At 40.4% G+C, this 21,994-nt stretch overlaps 1 protein-coding gene across 1 annotated transcript; it reads left to right on the top strand.

Moving 5' to 3' along the window:
* The first annotated feature begins 476 nt into the window (after positions 1–476).
* Positions 477–11,471, top strand: LOC104606988 (ras-related protein RHN1). Its single transcript, XM_010272467.3, has 8 exons — positions 477–672; positions 765–842; positions 973–1,140; positions 1,440–1,488; positions 1,671–1,744; positions 5,100–5,193; positions 6,888–6,988; positions 11,160–11,471. Exons 1-7 carry the CDS (start codon positions 634–636, stop codon positions 6,986–6,988), a joined length of 603 nt encoding a protein of 200 aa, XP_010270769.1. The 5' UTR covers positions 477–633; the 3' UTR covers positions 11,160–11,471.
* Positions 11,472–21,994: the final 10,523 nt, after the last annotated feature.

The following is a 21,994-nucleotide window of genomic DNA, read 5'->3' as shown; positions in this document are numbered from 1 at the left end:
CTATGTGCATTGGAAACATCTCACATGAATAATAATTAATAAGTATGAGAGATGTTCCCAATGCATGGTAGGATGTGCATATGAGGCGCCAGGTGTGAGGAGCAGATTCGGTCTCCCTGGTTACACAAAGAAAAGAATCGAGTCTGCTTCCATATACAAACACCCTAACGTACTACACGATGTATATAGAATCAAAGCCAGTCAAGACATTGAAGTCAATATTTTGAACGTTCTTGATTTAATCAAGATATCATCCCAAAATTGGCTACATAGAACTCGATGTATATAATTTCAATAAAAAGTTAGATATCGAATCTCTCAGGTGACAAGTTTTTGGGTCGTGCTACCCGGTAATCAAAAAAGGTTATACGTATAAATCGATCATTCGAGAACGAATGGTATTTTTGTAATTTTGTACAAAGGAAGTGGGCCCGGACGTAGGCGTGAGTAAATAAACAGGTTTAACTTTAAAGGCTAGTCTTCGTCTCGTTTTGGTTTCTTCCTCTGGATTTTCCTCCCTTCTGATCCAATTCCGTGCTTTGTTTGAAGGTTTGGTTTTTCAAATTTGAGGTTCAGAAGGCTTTGTTTTGTTATTTTTCTCTGTAAATTGAAGGTCTTTGATCTGCAATTTCCATGGCGACAATCGGAAATAACAATCTGAATGCTAAGCTCGTAAGTCAACACCTAACTAGGGTTTCAATTTCAATTTCTGGTGTTACAATATTGTTTTTTTTTTTGAAATTGTGCTTTTCGTTCAATTACAGGTTCTTCTCGGTGATATGGGTGCTGGGAAATCGAGTCTGGTTCTGAGGTTTGTCAAGGGGCAATTCCTTGAATTCCAGGTGGCTTTTTGTTCAGAGAATTGATCATGAGTTTGATTGTTTAAGGTTTTCATTGTAGGTTAGGGTTTGAAATTCATCTATTATTTAAGTTTTTGTTGAGTTCCTTGCCTTTTTGCTGTTATGATGATAGGAGTCGACAATTGGAGCGGCGTTTTTCTCGCAGACGCTGGCGGTGAACGATGCGACAGTAAAATTTGAGATTTGGGATACCGCCGGCCAGGAGAGGTACCATAGCTTGGCACCCATGTATTACAGGGGAGCAGCTGCTGCCATAATCGTCTACGACATAACTAGCATGGTCTGATGCTTAATTTTGTTATTTAACCCTCTCTACGTTTTTAGTTTCTTTTAATTTTAATGGTAGATTATTTACTTTCTGGGAAATTAATGAATTTGAATATTTCTTTTCATAGTAATGAATTTGATATTTGATCAATAATTGGATTGTTTGTACATTCATTTTGTAACTCAATCGATGAGTTTGATCTGCAGTTCTAAACCACTGATTTTGCATTATTTGGGTGAGGTTTTAAACGTGTAACAGTTCTAGCTTTGGTGTTTTTATTGATTATTCTATGACTACTTTTTGAATTCCAGGAGTCGTTCACTCGGGCGAAGAAGTGGGTGCAAGAACTTCAGAAACAAGGTGTGTATAGTTTTCTTCCTTATTTCATAATTATGGAGGATTAATTGGAGGGTAGAACCAATTTGTTGCGTAATTTGCTTTTTGTTTGCTTTTATTTCTTTAGGGATAGGATCGAGATTTTTGGAAATTTTGCATTCCATGTTTTTTAAATAATTTTACATCGATTTTGGGTTTTGCTCTAGGTAATCCAAACATGGTTATGGCTCTTGCGGGGAACAAAGCTGACTTAGAAGATAAAAGGAAGGTGACAGCAGAGGTGAGTATCTTAACCCTTATAGTCTCTACAGTTATATATGATGTGTGGATTCTTTTAATAGTCTTTTATTAGTTTCATCCCCATGTTATAATAGGTAATTATGGTAATGCATTGTGATTATCACCTTGGAAACAGCCTCTCTGTATGTGCAGGGGTAGGCTATGTACATCTGTTCCTCCCCAAATCCCACATTGGCAGGAGCCTCATGCACTGGGTTGCCCACTGTGATTATCACCTTGCAATCTTGCACTAAAGCAGTGAATAGGCCTTAAGGATTTATTTATTCTTGTTCTATCATCTCGATCCTTAGTCTATAATGTAGTGATCTTAGTGTCACTAACTTGTGATTTATGCATCAACTTGAGTATGAGGGATACCTTCTTAGGATTTCTTCATACTTCAACTCATAGAAGTATGAAGAAATCAAAATATCTGAATATTTTTCACAATTAGTTTATGTTGTCTGTCACTACCCTGCTGTTCCTATGGTTCGACTTTCATTTCCCATGTTCCCTTAATAAAATGAATTCCCATATTTCTGATATGATAAGATGGTTTATTAATGTTTTATTTGCTCATGTAGATCATGTGCCATCTATCTAGGAAAAGTAGGCTCTAAAATATGATCTAAGTCTGTAAATAAAATCTAGTAATAACATTAAATCTCAGCATTAATCCATCTATTATTTCTCAACTACTTTTCTGTGTATGTGTGCCTTATATAATGCCTCAGTTAGGAACAATGGATGTATTTCTATTAAAAGGGTTGTTACCCTATGTTGGTCTTGGTTACCCAGGGTCTTGAGAGGGGTTGAATGGATATGGTCCTAACCATTGGAAGTTTTGGCACAAAGTGGCTGCTTTTAATCTTGACTTAAGTTTTCACAAATGTCTCACCCAACAGAGTATCATACATCATAAGATGCTTCTCTGATATAATTTAGTTAATGTGATATATGATCTTATGTGTCTGATATAATTAGTTGTACTCAACAAAATCTTAACTGAAATGTCAAACTATGCAGGGTTGGATATATGATAGTATGTGTTTGACAGTGATAGTCATTTTGTATTGAACATGATTAGATTTATGAGAATGGTATGTTTTTTATGATGTGACTTGGGGGATCTTGATGTAATTTAGTTAATGTGAATGCATGTATAGAAGAACATGTTAGTCGTTCTACTTTACAAAGTCTGAACTAAAATTCCAAACTATATGAGGTTGTATGCATGAAATTCCAGTACCCAATGTTGGTCACGGCTTTCTGAACTCTTTGGGGGGGGGGTGTTGGACTGGATGAAGACCTAACTTTTGGACATAATAGTGATATTATATTGGACATGAGTATATTTATGAGAATGAAGCTTCCATTTTATGTTGGTGTCTACTTCAGACATTTTTTTTTTACGCCTACTTCAGGCATGTTAGTACACTAAAGCCTTTTAGCTCTTCATATTCTTGATTTTCATATATATTTTTTTTTTTTTTTTACATTTGTCAGTTTCATTTCAAATATTTGGATTTAGTCAAGGTTTAAAATGTTGGTTTTAGTAGAAACGTTGACCACATAAAAATAAGAGATGTCAGAAATGTTGAAAATTCTAATAGGTTTGTATAAGTATTTTCTAACATTTTAAATATTAAATTGTAAACGAGAAGATCTTATCCCAAATCTTCTCTTGGATGCTGGTCCACCAACTCTTTGATAGGGTGAGCAGAGGGGAGTTACAAAGAATCTGGCTGCAAATCCTGTATACTTCCCCTTCCTCTCCAACTGTACTAACTCTTCCTCCCCCAAGTAGGGAGTGTGATTACCTGTTGCAGTTTGATGGCAGTTTTACATGGTCGCTGCTTCCTCCATCAGCAGCTGGAATAGGGGGTACTGTGAGAACACTACTGGAGACATCTTATGGGCCTTTAGTGGCCCAGTTCAAGCTGCAGATGCCTCAGAATCAGAAGTCTCCCTTCTAGAAGGATTTAGAGTTGCTAAGAGGCTCCATTTCAGTCCATTAGCAGTAGAAGAGACTCTAGAGTTACCATTAAGTGGACATAAAGAATCAGATGAGGGTCCATGGAGGCTAGCTCACCTCCTTGCAGAAATTCTTGAGCTGTCTTCTCTACTGAACTGCGCCTTTAGATAGATTCCCCGGGAGATCAATAGAACTGCAGATGTTTTAGCAAAGCAAGGATTGGGAAGGGATTTTTTGTATAGTGCTAACTCTTTGCCATCTTAGTTTGTTATAGGCTCTTCTTTTTGTGTTTTTTTGGCCTGTTTGTACATCCCTCTCCCCTTTATGAATATAAGTTATCTCTCTTCAAAAAATTGTAAATGAACGTTCACTTATAAATACTTACATTGTTATAAAGTGATAAAAATGATGCTTCTAAAATGGCTACAATATGTCAAGATAATCTCTTCCTCCACTTAGAATAAGTTTAAAGGTTTAATAATTTTCATGTAGTACCCATAGGACAAGAAGAGCTGAACTGCTATCTCTTCAAGTTTGAAAATGGATAAATGATTAAATTACATGGACATTGTATTGGAAGGTGATTCCTGTGTTGTTCTGGGCGGGATAAGAAACAACAAACCAGCCCCATGGCAATATAGAGTACAGATGCACCATAAGGGAAGTAAGGTAACTGGTAAGTGAGTTGTTTTGCTGGTTGCAGGGGAGTTAAGGTAGCTTACCTCCCTCTCATGGTTCAAAGTATCGATACGATACGCCCCGTATCGGGCATACTGTATTGTATCTTTTGAAAACAATACGGTCCGAAACGCCTGTTTCCAGGTGTTTTGGACCCCCAATTTTTTTTAATAATAAAAAGCATGCTAAAAGCTTCCCAAAAAACCAAAATTTGAAAAAAAAACTAAAAAAAGGAGTTTCGGCTGTTTCTAAGTACCTATACGATACGGACGAAACTCATATCGTATCAATACTTTGAACCTTGTCCCTCTGTTTGTATGCATATGCCCTTTGAAATCTTAATGAAATTCTATCTTATTTATCAAGAAAAACAAAAGGTAACTGGTTAGTGAGTTGAGAGCACAATTTTTAGGGATACAAAGATCAGTGTAGTTTAGTGGATGCTTTAGCCAATCAGGGGTGGATGGGGATAATATGTATTGGACTATTGGGGGGTTGACTACCAAGGGATCAACTTTCTAGTTTTTCACAGATTGGAGAGTGTTTTCTTTTGTTGCAACTGTTCACAGAACTCTTAGTATATGCTTCTAGGATTTCTTCTCTGTTGTATAAATTGTATTCAATCTAATTTGCATAAATTTTCATGTTATAATAGGTTTTTTATATCCTAAATTTCCATATTTATCATGTTACTCTGTTGCAGGAAGCACGCACATATGCTGAGGAGAATGGCCTTTTCTTCATGGAAACGTCTGCCAAAACTGCCATCAATGTCAATGACATATTCTATGAAATAGGTTTGCTATGGTGTCTCCTCATTGCTGATTTGCAAAAGAAATCGATGTCCATCATTAGCTTAATTTGGAACCAGAACCATGAAATGCAGTAGCTACTAAGATGGTCAGATGAGATTCTGAAAAAAAAAAACTAAAATAAAACAATGTTTTATCCTTCTAGCTTAACGCTAAGTTTGGGAGTGCTTAAAAATAGGCACTTATTTTGGGCCAGGATCACAGTATCACACCAATAAGCTCTTATTTGCGTTTGGGAAATAAGCCCGAATAAATGCTTAATCACAGAATTTGGACTTATTTTTAAGTGCTTATCTCCTTTTTGGCCTGTCTTGGCCTGCCACATCATCTTGAAAATACCTATACTGCCCCTTTTGAAATAAGTGCCTTTTAACCAATTAGAATAAGCACTTATTCAATAAGACTTATTTTTCAAATAAGCACTCCCAAACTCTGCCTAAAACAAAAATATGAAAATTCTACAATTTTTTTTTGTTCAGATCAGAGGACATTTGGGCATAGGCACATACTTATGCTCCCCACCCCTCCACACCCAACCCAAAAGAAAGAGAGAAAAGAGAATGATACAATGGGAATCTGTGTCAACAAAATGCAGGATAACAATATCGTACATGTTCATTATTTTCAAGTTCTTCCTTATTGGTTCAATTTTTTTTTTTTGATAAATGAATAAGATTTTATTAAACCACCAAATAAGAGTTACATGCAACCCATGGAAAGGCACAAGATGCGACCTTTCCTTTAAAACTAGTTACAGAATTATAAGTACAAAAGAAATTACACAGAAGCCCAAAATAAAGTAGCACGAAGAACCCCTTGTTTTGCAAGTGAATCATCCATTGAGTTTGTTGATCTGCCTACCCACTGAACTCTGATTGCCATATTCCTTGTTAGCCATTTAACCTTTTTGAGAAGATCTCTAAAACCCCAGATCACAGTTTCCGGGTCCTTCAGCCAGCCCACTTTCACCTGGGAATCCCCTAAAATAATCAGATGCTCTATGCCTAGCTGATTTGCAAGCTGGATTCCTTGTACATGAGCAAGTAATTCTGCCCTTAAAGAGTCTCCTACACCCATAGGACTAGAGTACAAAGATATAATGCTATTGTCTTTGTTTCTCAGCACTCCTATGCCTGAAGGTCCTGGATTTCCTCAGCTACTTCCACCAAAGTTCAGCTTAATAAACTCCTCCCCTAATGGCATCCATTCAGCCACATGTCTATCCTTCCTGGTAGAAGTATCAGCCACTGCTAACTAGCTTCTCCATAGGTCTTCAAAAGAGTATGCATCAAAGAGCTTTAGAGTTTTCAGCCACTGAACTGCTAACTAGCTTCTCAGTAATGGTTCTACCCTTTCCATGTTTTCAAGTGGTATGAGTGAATTATTTGATGCTAAAACTTCTCTGACATATATTTTTTTTCAAATGTTCAATTGTGTTATTTTTAGTGCAGATGGTCCATTCTTGGGGTAATATTTGTTCTCAGATTTTATTGATTGTCAAGTTCTTTCGTTACCAAAATAAGCACTTATCAACTTCATTCCATTTCATTATTGCTTTGGTTATATATGTTCATGCAGCTAGCTGTTTTAATGCTTCTTAGCTTTCTGTTTTCTTCTTACTTGGTTTATTTGTTCTGTTATAGTGATCTTATTTTTCCTTTTTTGCTTGGTGCAATCAGCTAAGAGGTTGCCTCGAGCTCAGCCTGCTCAGAATCCAGCAGGGATGGTTCTAGTGGATAGACCAGCAGAAAGATCCCGTTCTGCAGCATGCTGTTCCTAAGTATTTCCTAAATTCCCTTTTCAGATGCTATTTTTCTTTTGAGAATCTGCATTGTTCTGTTTCAGTATCCATTAATAAGGCAGTTGGTACTAATTGATGCCCAGCTAGATCACTAATGTAGGCTGGTGGATATTAAGGGAAACACTAAGTATGGTTACCTCAAAGAATGTAGGTAGGTGGATGGAAAGGGAAACACATCTTAGGTGTACCATGTTCAGATGATTGAATAACTTGTTGGATGTTAAGTATTATATCCATTTTTCAAGGGGTCATCTAGCCATTAATGGACTTGGGATTGAGTCATATGCCCAGTTTAAATGAGTGGAGATGGGGCACCTATCTGGAGATGGTGGGTGGTTGATCATATGATAATGCTAGAAGAATAAAAGACAATTGTGGTATATTTCATTGGCCATTATAATGTGGCTATATTGGCAATAACTGTTTTTTGGTATATAATTGCAATAACTTTTTGGACAACTAGCCAATTCCATTATATTAGATTACAATGTCGTTAGAAGGAAGGTCATAACTGAGCTGGCAATAGGCATAGGTACTTCACTTACTGAGCACTAAGCCAGTCTTCAAGTATTTATCACTTTTTAGGGGTACATATTTCCATTAATACATCTTTTATCTTTATTTATTTATTTTGAGAATCACAGCAAGAAATAATAACAAGGTCTAACCAGAAGCATGCCAGAACTATCTGCTACAGAAAGAGACTAGGCTGGAAGGATGACATCCTATCTAGCTTGAAGAAATCTTTTTCTTGTTTCATTTGCCAATCTGTCAGCTACAGAGTTATGCTTTAATGGAGTATGTACAAAATTGTCTGGAAGGATAAGATCCTACTTAGCTTGAAGAAATCTGTCTTGTCTCGTGCCAACCTATCAGCTATAGAGTTACCTTTCAATAGAGTATGCACAACATTGACTTCAATCCTTTCTTTTTTTTTCTGCCATGAATAGATGGTTCCTGACAAAGGAACTTACATCCATGCTGTTTCTATGCGGCCATCTAACCTATCAACTACCATCTTTGAATCTCCATTGATTTAGACTACTTGGCTGTCTCTTTAGCTAGAAGAATATTTCCTCATTGCCCACTCTTCAGCATCTATGAACTTTTCTGGTGAACTGAGCTCTAGCCACCAAAGGTTTTACCTGATGCATCTCATGCAATGAGTTCAATGGGAGCATAACCTGATTTTCCAACAGCAACATCAAAATTTATTTTTTTATTTACTGTCCTTTATAAATGTTGGGGAAGAGGGTGACTTTTTTCAACGAGTTCATATTCAATTGCACATGCCTTGATAATAAGGTAAGGATTAGTTTTCTTTCCACAAAATGAATTCAACAAAACCATAGTATAAACACTAAACACTGCTTTTATGTTTTTTTTTACCTAGATCATGTTAGTTCAGACTTCAGACAGGGTACAAGGCTTAGGTAGATGACCATCTTCATCTTCCATCTCCCCTCTTTTCTTTGACTCAATCAAGGTTCAAAGTATTGATACGTATTGGCCGATACGTATCGTTCCGGGACCTCTTTGATACACCCCTACAGTGGGTGTATCTGGGGGTGGAGGAGCTCTAAACTGCCCCCCTGAACCGGTTTTGAACCTTGGACTCAATGATAGTTCAGACAGGGCACAAGGCTTAGGTAGATGACCATCTTCATCTTCTATCTCCCCTCTTTTCTTTGACTCAAGGATTATCTCCAAAATGACTGCCATGTCATGGGAATCTACATTGTCAAACCAATTCCAATGTTCCAAATATGCTTTGCAAATGAAAATTTGTATTATAAGTGGGCTACTAGATATACAAATGGTTTGGGGTGACATGTTACCCAAGCAGGGGTCAATATAAATAACTGTTTTGGGCTGAATTGTAATAATTTGGAATGAGGGGAGAGAGCGTGGGCAATGCTCCATTTTGTATTCACAAATGGGTCTCTAAATTGTATAATTTTATACTTAATTTTATTTAATAAATTCATATTATTGCTGATCAAAATAAAAACATTTGAATTATAAATGTGTTACTGTTAAAGGAAAATCTGTTTTTTTAATGAGCAACTTTAGTCTATTTCAGATCAAGAACCATAGGAACATCAGTCCTATGGCGGGCAGCCAATCTTCTGGACCTTGGCCAGTATGTGATCATATTGTTCTGGTTTTATTATCTCAGGAAGCATAGTAAGATTTAGTTGAGAACTTACCCTTAGGGTCTGGTCCCTGAAACAAGAAATCCTGTCAAGGCATGAGGGAATGGGGGTGGCTTTTACTGTACAACATTGTTCTTTTGAGCTTCCAAGTTTTTCTTGAGGTTAACTAGAATCCTTCTGCTGAGAAAAGTCTGAAAGAAATTTATCCATATCCAGTTAACTACCTAGAGTTTTATTTTGTTACCATTTCCTAGTTGCCATCTAAGTCCATGGTAACTTCATTTTTTTGCCATGCAAAAGGTATTTTAGAGGAATGCATTTCCTGCTCTAAATCTTGATGGTGTGAAGCTCCAGTGTTCTCATGAATAAGAAGGCTTGGCTTTATCTCATCCACTAGGTTGAGTTCAAGTGGGTGGGCACGGATCTGCTCTTCCTCTCTCTTCTCTCCACTGGTTAGGTCATAGTTGTTAGTGTGAGTTATTAGGTTGGGGTGCAACCCACATTAATGCTGTATAAATGGGAATTTTTTGGGTATCCGACCCGTCCCGACCTTAATATATAGTATAAAATAATTTATAATTATATAATATATTAAGAGAAATTAATTAAGTAGAAGCTAGGGCGAACTGACAAAGGAGCCCTGTGGCCTATGACATTCCTAATTGGTTAATTTGTAAGTTTGGGGCAATTGGTTAGGTTCAAGTCCAATCCAAGTATTATTAGGTGAGTTGCTTGTCTATGAATTTAATATATTAGTTACTTTTAAAATTTTATTGACATAATTATTATTAAATTTAAATGGATTTTAAATTAACATAATTAGGATTTAAGATTGCAAAATACAAATGGCATCTATTTGTCTAAAGTCAAATTAAGAATCAATTGGTTTGGGCAAGTTTAAGTCCAATCCAAACAATAGTTCTAGGTGAAATATTTGTGAATGAATTTTAATTTTTTATCAATTAATTTTAAAAGTAATTATTTCTAAATTCAAATGGTCTTTAAAATAATGTTATTAGGATTTGGGATTGCAAATGCTATCTATTTATAGTTATTTTTAAAATTTTATTGCTGTAATTAAGATTGCAAATGGTATCTATTTTTCAAAATTCAAATTCAAATTCAAATTCAAACTCGAACTCGTTTTGAAATGATGATCTTATTGTAAAATATCTAGATATGTAGGATCTTCTTCAATAGCTGATTCAATGTACATCTCTTCAGTTGAGGATGATGTTCCAATGAGGATTAGAAGGCAGCAAGAGTTCTTGAAATAACAACTCTCGTATGTCAATCAGTTTTATTTATTTTTTGACTTATACTATTTTGTTTTGTTCTTTTATATGAAGCATTCTATGTAATGTTGGTTCTTGTTGAATGTTTGGTTGATAATGAATTTTGAAGAACTTTTTTGTATACTTAATATTGAATTTGAAGAAAAGTTTAGCTCGATCATATGATAATCGGGTGGGATGGGTTTAAAGGGTTTGGGAAATTGAGAGGAAAAGTTAAAAGGTTTGGGATCAAGGGTACCTGTGGGTGTGGGTGGTTAGTGGATGCTTTGGTCATCAGCTTGTACTCTATCCAATCCACCGACCCATGCAATTGCCACACTAGGAACATGACAAGTTGGTACTGATAATATTTTATACATATTATCAACAAAATGATTAAGATGTAGCTGTCCGATTTATTACTGGATGTTAAGGGGAAAACCGAAAACTGATGGATGATCCATTTAAGTATTTCCAACTTGGATTAATTTAATTTAGGAAATTTTGAATGAGCAAAGAGGTAGGCTTCAGGAGCTTACTTGCTTCATTTATTGAAGAGAACCAATGGTGGAGTCTGCGGAGACTGAGACGGTTGATTCTTTCCAAATTCTACGGCGGACTAAATGAGACTTGACCCATTTGCATGCGTATGTGCCTGTTTTTATGGTAATGGATTTCCTATAGACCCATTTACTGATGTTTTCTTGTTTGTATTTACAGGTTACTCAAAAACATGGGAGGTTCTTTGTTGGGACGATTTCGTCGAAAGATACATTGAGCACATCCTCTCACCTGCAATAGGAGGTTCTTTGTCGTCTCTTCCTCCAGTTTGGCCATTTCTAAGCGTTGTTGTTGCTGAACCCTGTAAATGAGTAGTGGTGTTTGTGTGCATTGACGAAACTTGTTGAGCAGAAAATTTGAAAAAATATATAAATAGTGTAATTCAAATGTTTTTTCTTTTATTTGATATGCTGGCAGCTTAAGTATCTGTGTCCGGGAAGAAAATAAAAAGTTTGAAGCTTTTGATTGGTATATCCAAAGCAATGTTCTGAAGACTGTTAAACCTGTAATGATGAAAATCTCGGACTGAATTATCGGCGGTTGGCCCACATTGCCATAAACGGTAAACACATTGGAGCTCTATTGGACTGAAAATTCTTTGCTTCCGGCTGCTTTGACGTATGGAAAGCTGTCGCACCTTTTTTCCTTTTCTTTTTAATGCCCGTTTGTTAGGGATTTTACTAAGCACCTTTTGGCGTTACATGAGCTGTGAAACCCAAAGAAAGCTGTAAATCTGTCTGAAAAGTTACTGGAAACCAAGGTTCAAAAGTATCGACACATGTCAGTCCGTATTGGCTGACACGTATCGTTCTGGGACCCCTCCGATACGCTTCTACAGTGGGTGGGGGTCTGACCAGTTCAGGGTGTGAAGACGGCCAAAACAGGTTCTTTTGAACCAGTTGCGAAAAAAAAAGAGCACTAAAAGCTGTATCGATATGTCCGATACGTCCATCGGGTGTATCGATATTTTGAACCTTGCTGGAAAGTTCAAAATAAGCTTATATGAGCAGCAAATTTGATTTTCCAATGAAGCTATCTTCTCCAAAATGGTCGGTCAATGCAAGCTCAATCAACCAAAAGCCCTCTCAAATGCGGTGTTACTGTTAATCGACTTCGGATGGGCTTCCCACATAGTAGGGGTGCAAGTTGGGTTGGCCCAAATTAACAGTTTACACTGTTTGGGCTCGGGTTTCGGATTGGGCCTATTGAAAATTTGACAAAATCTCAATCCTAACCCGAAAAAGTTATACCCCTATCACAGTGCCCCCACTGAGCAGAGTTTACATCACGGGCACCTCACAAACATCCCAACAGTCTATCGTGCATGTGGGGTGTGCCGACTGGGGCACTGATGTGATCTCCACTACAGCCTGTTCTTGTGGAGAATTTGGCTTAGGTCAGGGCAAAGCCTGTTCGAACAGCCTCTACAGCCTTATATTGAAAATATTTTCATACTTATTTTTTATTTCATAAGAAAATATTTTCAATGCAAGATTGCAAAAAGCAGTTAGAACGGTGTGGTTATAAGTTTACACTGACGGAAGCTGATCTCTCTCGTGGATGGGCTGCCCATCCATGGAGGAATTTTAGCGGTACAAATTGTTCAAACTGTATTTGTACACGGCACATGATGGATGTGATGTTTTGGGGGAAAACTTGGGTTGCCCACTCTGGGCAGGAATTATTTTCCCTAATGTACAGTTGCCACGTTGCATATTAATGGTTGCCCAAGTAAATCTGTGCATTTATTTATTTGAAATCATTTGTATTAAAAAAAAGTTCTAGATTTCGAAAAAGCGTCAAACCCTGCACTCCTCATTTGATCATTTTCTATCTGCAAGGAGATTTGATTCAGTGTTCATACCATCCATTTTCATATGTTGAGTACGAAGGGATAAGAGATATTTAGTGTTATCTAAATGAAATGCTAAAACGTTGAATAGGAACACTGTTAAAGTACATTGTTTGAAAAATAAATAAATTTGCTTTAAATAATGTTCCTAATAGAATTTATTCGGCATGTGATATGTGAGTTTCTTCCTTTACTCAAGATACCTTTGTCTTACTGTACATTAGGTGAATTATAATTGGAAATTGAATAGCGAAATTTTGAAATTTTTTCATGTTCTTCTTCCATATAATGCATTTTATTTATATGAAGAAATGTGTGATTTATTGAAAACACGGGGTATTAAACACAAAATATTCACAATCACCTTGGATAATGCAAGAGGCAATAATAATATGCAAGTTATTTTGCATGATCAACTTAAATTGTCTTTGCCTTGTCATAATCATTTTCATATTTGATGTGGTGTTCATGTTTTGAATCTTATTGTAGAAGGTTTAAAGGTGATCGATGATTTTATATATAAAATAAGTGTGAACATCAGAAAAAAACTCGGCTGTTCACTTCATAGCCAAGCGGATGGAGTCGCTACCAATCAGAATAGATAACTAGGAGTGATGGGCCCCCGGAATTGCATTATTTCAAAATCAATTGAATGCTAGTGACTCCACACTCCTTGGCCTAGACAAGGCTAGTCTGGGTAAGTTGAGAGAGAAAGAGGGAAGGGATTAGGCATTCCTCTAGTCAGTGTGATTGCCAAATCCCTAAGTATAATTTTCAAAATAACAAATATAAAAAAAGAAAAAAATCGGATTGAGAGTCAATATTCTCTGACAATTTGGAAGGTCATTGAGAGTGCTTCTTTTTCCTCTTGTAGACCAACCTCCTTTTGGATGCATGGGACTGAGAAAAAGGGTGAGAAACCCCACCCCTTTTCTATCAGAAGCCCGACCTTTGGATTCAGTTGGCTGGTCGGAAGAGTTGAAAGAGCGTATCAATTCCCTACAAATTCCCAGTAAACGCAACAACTTTCACACTCGTGAAAGTTGAAAGAGCGTACATACAAGATACGAAAGAACTAGAGGAGTTGAACAGAAAAGAAGGAATGAAAAAAGCTAATAAAAGAATTGAACTAAATCAAAATCTGTCTAATGAGTGCATGAAACTCAAATCTAAACAACTAAGTATGAGGTAAGGGCATTACCTCAATATAGCCTTAGACCGAGGAAACAATGCTTCAAGATGTTACAAGGATCCATTCTTCGTTGAAAATGGCGCTCACACAATAAAGTTTCAGCTGGACTTCGAACAATAAACCATGGGATCTAAACCATCAGCACAAAGATGTCATAGAGGAGAAAATGGAGCAGAATAGGTGTTCTTCTTCTGCTAAATACTTCAAACCCAGGGCACCCTTCTGAGGTTTGCCTAGAAAATACACAACCGATCCCTTGAGGTGGGTCCTCTTCTTATTCGAACCGTTCTAAGCTCATCTTCCCCCTTTTGCTCTTTGAAGAATCCTCTTTCATCTCTCTCTCTTCACTCTCTCAAAAACCTTCTCTCATCGCTCTCTTCCTCTCTTGTGCTTTCTCTCGAACTCTCGAAGACCTTTCTCCTCTAAAACCATTAGCACTCTTGTCTCTTCTCTACTCTCGAAGCCCTCTCACTGATTTTGAAACCATTCTAGCTCTCTCTCATTTAAGGGTGCAATTTTTCCGGGTTAGGGTTGGGATTTTGTCAAATTTTTAATAGGCCCAACCTGAAACCCGAGCCTGAAACAGTGTAAACTGTTAAGTCGGGCCAACCCGACTTGCACCCCTACTCTCATCCCTTCTCTATTCTCGAAGTCCTCCCACTAGGGGTGATCATGGGCCGAGCGGGGCCGGGCTTTGCACTTATGATAAGGGCTATAGCTTAGGCCCGGGCCCGAGGTTCTGGGCCTGAAACATAACCCCTAGCCCAAGTCTATATGGGCTCGGGCTGGGCCGGACCTGATTCTGGGCCAATGTCACTCATATATAAAACATTACATATCTATATATTAAATGACATAACATGCATATAAACTTATTTTATACATTATATAATATAAATTATACATGTCATGTTATAATATTTATATATAAAATATATAATATAATGTAAAATAACATGTATACATATGTATATGTTATACACAAAATGTGTAAGTTTAAATATATGTTGGCTGGGTTGGGCCTGGGTCTGGCTTGAAGTATTAAGCCCAAGCCCGGCCCTAAAATTTACGGGCCTGATGTGGGCTCGGGCCTGGGCCAGGTTTGAACACAAAACCCAGGCCCAAGCCCGGAATTTCTAGGTTGGGCTAAAATGATCACCCCTACCTTCCACCAATTCAATTTTGGGTCACCTCTATTCATTGGACCTTTCTTATACTATTTAATCTCCCCTCTTCCCTCGACCTCTTGGGATTGGTGCCTCTATTTATAATGGAGGGCAAGGGGAGGTTTTGTCAACTCTTGAAAATGGAAGGGGGTTTTGGTGAGTCAGGGTTTAAAGGGATAGGAGGGTTCCGTAACTTGGGGTCCAAAGTGTAATTTTGTAATTTATGGTTTTGGGGGCAATTTGGTAATTTGGGATAAAAGGATGATTTAGCGATTTGGGCTCATAGGGAAAATTGGTAATTTGGGGTCCAATGGGGTAGCCTTAGAGGGGTATTTAGGTAATTTGAAGAATGAAGGGCATTTTGGTAATTTTAGGGTTGAAAGGTATTTTGGTAAGTTTGTAAATGGGTATCTTGGGGAATGAAAGGTAATTTGGTCATTTGACATGATGGGTATTTCTGGAATTTTAGGAGTGATGTTTTGGTAATTTGGTCAAGGGCATTTTGGTAATTTGGTACAAGGGGGGTGATTTGGGGAGTATGGAATGAAGGGTAGTTTCAATGACTTGAAAAGAGGGTAGTTTTGGGTAATTTGGTCATGGAGGGTATTTTGGTAATTTGGTATGAGGGGGTGATTTTGGGAGTTTGGAGTGAGGGTGTATTTTTGGGCTTTAAGGGTATTAGGTGGGTTCAACGACGGATTTTAAGGATTTGGGTTCTTTGGATTCTATAGGTTCTAACAAGGTCGAAATGGTTTAATTGGTGTTTTAGGGTGAGTTGGGGGTTCAAATAGAGGACCAATAAAAAATTGGGTGTTGACAACTGCCCCTCTTTGTTGTGAATTAGGAAACTACGAAACAACAAAGACCAAAAAGAAGCACAGAGATTTTTGCGAAGGATAAGCTTAGAAGAGGGGCAAGATGAGGAAAGAGGAGGAAGGAGGATTGATGTGAAGGAGAAAGGTTCCCATGCAACATCATTCCATCATGTACAAACCATTTTGTTCTTGGCAATGTGATCTTTCCTAGGTATCAAGAACCTTTGGAATTAGAGTACATTTGCTGTAAAAGAAAACACTAAAAGCAACTCGTGAAAACTATTTACTTTTAGCAAAGTGAGCTCCTCCTACGTATTAGAAACCTTACGGAATCAGGGTACATTTGTCACAAAGAAAACTATGTTAAAAGCAATTTATAAAGTGAAAACAGTTTATTTATTTTTTTATTTTTGGAAAAACAACCCCTCCTAAGTATCAAAAACCTTACAGAATCAATGTATACTTGCCCTGAAGGAGAAATACATAAGATCAATCTTTAAAAGCAAGGCAAGACAAATGTTCAATCACTAAAAGATTTCCTTCCGTTTTCAAAGAGTTTATTGAAACATTTCAAATATTTAAGAGAGATCCTGAAATTGATATAGTATAACTACTCTTTGACATAGCACAATGTGAAGCACTCATTTCTAAGCTTTAGATATTACTATTTATCATTCTTTCGTTCTTATTTTTTCTTCTCTTTTTCTGCTTTTTTGTTTTGTTCTTTTTTATTTTTCCTTTTTCTCCCTTTTTCAATTTTCTTATTATCATTTATATCATTTGCATTTACTCAATATAGACGTGGGTCAAAGCGTAGTGGTTGATATGACTCTAATAAAATATTGACGCGGGTCAAGGCATAGATGCTGACATGACAAACAGAATATCTGATGCGAGCCTACAAGCAGAGGATAGCTCACTACTACAACTCAAGGGTAAAAGAAAGACACTATCGAGAAGGAGACCTCGTCTTCAAAAAAGTCATGGTGCTCGAGCTCAGTGTAGGCAAACTCGGCCCCAACGGGGACAGTCCCTACAAAATCAAGCAAGTCATCTGCCTCGACACCTTTTGGCTCGAACACTTGAACGAAAGACCAGTCCCTCGGACATGGAATTCGGAGAATCTCCGAATGTATTACCAATGAATGTAACTCCTATTGACCGAACAGTGAATGATAGTGCAAAGTTCCTCCCCCTCGGTCCTATGTTTTAGTGTACAAGCTCTTAATTCTCACAAGTAGCTAAGACCCCTCGTCCACATGCCCGATTGACATGTACAACCTCCTCCAAGGCCCTATGCTCAGACTGGACTGTGATCGAGACAGTTCCCCGCGAACTAAATACCCACCTAACCTTCGCGTCAAGGCACGAGCAACGGGGGCCTCGACTGCAGATTTGAACCAATGATCTTGGCCTACTACAAGTGAACACAATAAACTAAGTACCTCACCAATCAGGAAGGACATGACGTCCTCGGTCAAGCATGCCTTGGTAACATTGGCCACCCGAAGGACCTCCCCCAGGGTGCCTCTATAAAGGTAAGCCAGGTCGGCCAACATTCATGCTTCACCTCGAGCACCTCGGCGACACCAAGCCACCTCTGTTCCATGAACTCAGCATAAAAAAGATTAGGTAACAGCGCTGCCCCGAGCACCTCGGCCACCTCAGCTCCACGCACTCAGTGTAAAAAAGGTCAGCACAACCCCGAGCACCTCGGCCTTGCCCAATTCTTTCCTAAGGGGACAAGGAGTAAGTCAGGAGAGCTCAGGACAGAACCTTAGAGGTATAGCTCGGCCTTTGCCAACTCCCTCTAACTTCCTAAGCGAGCGTCTAACGGGCCACCTCGGACCATAGTTTTTGCCTAATTGTGACTTCCCAAAGGGAGCACCGACCTCCAAACAAAACAAAAAAAAATAAAAGAGAAGAAGAATATGAGTTGACAAAGGCACAAAATATGCAAAAAGGTGTTTCATTAGATATAAACAATTTGATCTTTACAAAAAGCTTTCTACGGGGGCTAGCTTTCTACGGGTCCCTTTACAAAAGATCAACAAAATGAAACAAAAAGAAAAGCAATAGGGGGCAAGCCGCCTACCTGCCACCCTTGGCAGCAGTTGTGTCAACGGGGACCTCGAGAGGCAGGAAATCGAGGTCGAGGAGCACCCTCAGCTCCTCCACCTGGAAGTCCAACATCAGGTTCAGCAGCGCCTTCTTGGTATCCTCGATCCCTTCCAGGTAGGCCTCGGTTGCATAGTCGGCAAAGCACTTCTTGTATTTTGTCATCTGCTTCCAAACTACGATGGCATCTCGGAATCTGGTCTCGGTATATGCGGCCTGCGCTTCGAACTCTGCCACCCGAGCAGCCTCGACCTCTGCTACTCGCTTCTGAGCCTCCAATGCGACCCCATCGAGATGAGCGCGCTCCAGCTCGAACTTCATCTGCTCTTGAAGTCGGGTGGTCCGAGCCTTTTCTGCCTTTAAGCCATCCTCCAACGTCTGCCAGAGCTGCTTCTCCTCTCCCAAAGCTGAGAGAGTCTGATCTCGGCTGCTCTTGGCTGAATTCACCCACAGATTGAGCTATTCATTCTTTTTCCCAGCCTAGTACAAGCACTCGAGGAGGAGCCCAACTCAATCCCCCAGACCGACGAAGTGCCGGCAAACCTGCAATGAATGCATCTCCGTTAGTAAGAATAGAAACGAGACAAACAAGAAAGTGAAAGTGAAGCAGAAACTCACCTCGGCCAGATAGTCCATGCACCGATCTCGGACGGCAAGGGGGTTCACCTTTATCATATCAAGACGATCCCCATTTGGGATCATCCTCTTAACTAAGTCTCTACTGACCCCCTTCTAGATGTTCTATCTTGGGCAGAACACTCGCGTAAAGATCTCCCTCTCCTTGGTAGGCTTCGGTGTAGAAGGCGGAGTAGATGAAGGCCCTGTCACGGGTCCTTCGTGGAGGGCCCCTTGGAGCAACAGGGGCCTCATTCCTCCTTTGATCGCCCTTGACCGGCCGGTCTTTATGCCCTAGCTTCTTCCGTTTCTCCTCCTTCCGCCTAGCCACCCTCAGCCGACCTCTTCTTTCCAACCTCCTTTGGCCGACCTCCCTCAGCGGGTCTCTTTCCCTAGTCACCCCCTTCGCCAGTAGGGATTTGAGGCCGAGGAATCCTCTCAGCTATAGCAGACGCCACCTTGGTTAGCGCAAACGTCCTCCCGACAGAGGCAGGCATCCTATTGGTAGGCCTCCTTGGGGTCTACCTCCCCGACGTTCCCTTGGCCGAAGCTTTCTTCTTCGCTAGAGCACTCTCTAAAAGCATCCTCTTTGCGTCTAGCATAATCTCTACAAAAAGTCGAGCCGAAGTCAGTACCTCCAACAAAAAACAAAAGAAAGTCGACGTGTCAAACGCTGACAATAGGACTTCTCCTACTGAGAGGGGCAGAACTAAGCCCTACGGAGACCAAGGGGAGCTCCACCTCCACTAGGGGCTTGGTCGAAGCATCCCCAACACAAGTAGATGGGCTATCACAGTGGCTTCATCATCTCGGAGTAAAGGCATGGACTTCTTGGCGGTTAAGTGCATCTCCCCCCAACCCGACTTAAATGACCAACTATGGGCGAATGAGGGTTGTCTACGGGTCGGCCTCTTCGAGGTTGGAAGTAGTATATACTGTTCTTGTGTGGGTGCGACCTCAACACGAACATGGTGCGAAATAACTTTGGCGTTAGTTCCACGTCTCGAAGCCGAGCCACCACCAATAGGGCAACGATGGTCCTAAGGGCGTTAATGGAAAGTTTGCTAATGGTTATGGCATACCATCTCAACAACTCGAAGATGAGGGGATGGAGGCGAAATTTGAGGCTGAACTCTAGGAAATGCTGGTAGACATAAATTTCCCCCTCCTCCAATGCCCACGACCGATCACCAACATCTGGAACCCTACGTCTATAGGACCGAGGGATGTAATACCTCCTAGCCAGGGACTTCACCTGGTCGTAATCTAGGATGCTTTTGTTATGGACACGACACCCGGCAACACGCTGCGTCGCAATCACAGGCAGCAGCGCGCCTAGCGGCATGCACTGCCCGACAGCGCGCCGCGGTATAGGCTGCCTGGCAGCGCGCCGCGGTACAGTTTGCCAGCCGCACGCCTAGCGGCATGCACCGCCTGGCAGCGGCACGCACCGCACGGAAACAGCACTCGACAGCAGCACGCACCACACGGCAGCGACACACACCACACGACAGCAGCATGCACCCCACAGCAGCAGCAAGGAGAGACGTGCGCTAGCAGTAGAGCAGGGTCCATACGACAGCTCATCCCGGTGGGCCCACTCTTATCCGGCCACAGCAGCCTTGCTCGCCAACGCCAGCTGTACCTTTCCCTTATCCCCTATTTTTGTGTTTCCCTTAGTAGTAGGAGTTTGAATTTCGATAGAAGTTTAAGTTGCGATAAGAGAGGGACTACCTTAGCCAAATACAAGAAGGAAACCCTCTTGTAATCTCCTATTTAAGGAGCTGATTTCATTCAATAAAGGTATCGAATTTTCAGTCAAGAAAGAGAGCAAGGAGAGTTAGGTGATCTCTTGAACAAATCATCCCTTAGTCCGCCACTAGAGGGTCAACTCGCAAGGGCAAGGGCAAGGGAAGGCAAGGAGTTTTCCCCACAGACCTACCCGTGACGAGATCCTACATCCGAGCCCATAACATTTTGGTATCAGAGCCAAGCGTCATGGGCGACATGGAGCAGCTATCGTCCAAGGTTCATGAGCTGGAACACCGTCTCGTGGAAAATCACGCGGAGGTAAGAGAAGTTAAAGAGGACGTCAGGGAACTTCGGCGTCTACTGGAGTTATACTTCTCCACCAGGGAAGGGAGCCCTGAAGGGGCAGCCACTAACCACAGCCGCCACCCAGATCGAACAGAGGGACACCGACAGCAGCAATCATACCCAAATACAGTCGTCTGGAGTTCCCCTCATACAGCGGCAGCGGTGACCCACTTGGATGGCTGTATCATTGTGAGCAATTCTTCTGCAATCAGCACACGGAAGAGAAGGACAAGGTCAGCCTGGCAGCATTCCACTTGACCAATGAAGCACAGCTCTGGTTCTACCGAGTGGAGCAGGAAGAACCAGGCCTTAGTTGGGGCCAATTCAAGTCGTATTGCTTCCTCCGGTTCGGACCCCCGTTAACGAGCAACCCCTTGGGAGAGCTCATTAACCTCAAACAAATCGGGACCGTCGCGGAGTATCAGTGGTAGTTTCAAACTCTTCTCGCCAGAGCCTCGTCAGTTCGGCCAGACCAACAGGTGGATATGTTCACAGCTGGCCTATCTGAGCCTCTGAGAGTTGATGTGGAGATGCAGAGCCCACCCAACTTGGTCACGGCCATGAATCTGGCCCGAGCCTTCGAGCGCAAGCTGCAGATCAGCAGAGCGCCGTTCAGCAAGGAGCGTCCCGCAATGACTTGGGCGAATCCAAGGTCTACCGCAGGAGGGCCTTCGATGGCTGCCAACAGGGAACAACACCCTTTCACCAGCAACAATACCCATTCTGCAACTAGCATGGGTAGCAGCACGACAACACCTCCCATCAGGCGCTTATCCAGGGCCGAGATGGCGGAGCGCCGATCCAAGGGCCAATGCTTCAATTGTAACGAGTTGTACTCAGCCGGCCACCATTGCAAGCGGTTATTCTGCCTTCTGGTAGACGAGCTGGAGGAAGAAGAAGAGGAACAGGCGGCACTAGTGTTAGACAGTTTTGTATGCCCTTAGCTTCAATCATTTTGATGTACTTTTGTTATTTAGTGGAAATAAATAAAGTGCATGTTTGATTCATGTTGTTTGGTTTAATTCTGTGTAAAACCCTAAAACTGGACATTTGTAGAGACTTATGTTAGTTTTAAATGTTCACAGCCGTTGGATAAGTCTGGGGAGATTTATCCTGCCAAGGCTGATACTGGTGTGCCA

Source organism: Nelumbo nucifera, chromosome 4, assembly GCF_055504915.1.
Source record: "Nelumbo nucifera cultivar China Antique chromosome 4, China Antique-T2T, whole genome shotgun sequence".
Classification (NCBI taxonomy): Eukaryota; Viridiplantae; Streptophyta; class Magnoliopsida; order Proteales; family Nelumbonaceae; genus Nelumbo; species Nelumbo nucifera.
This window is presented reverse-complemented; position numbering and strand designations above follow the sequence as displayed.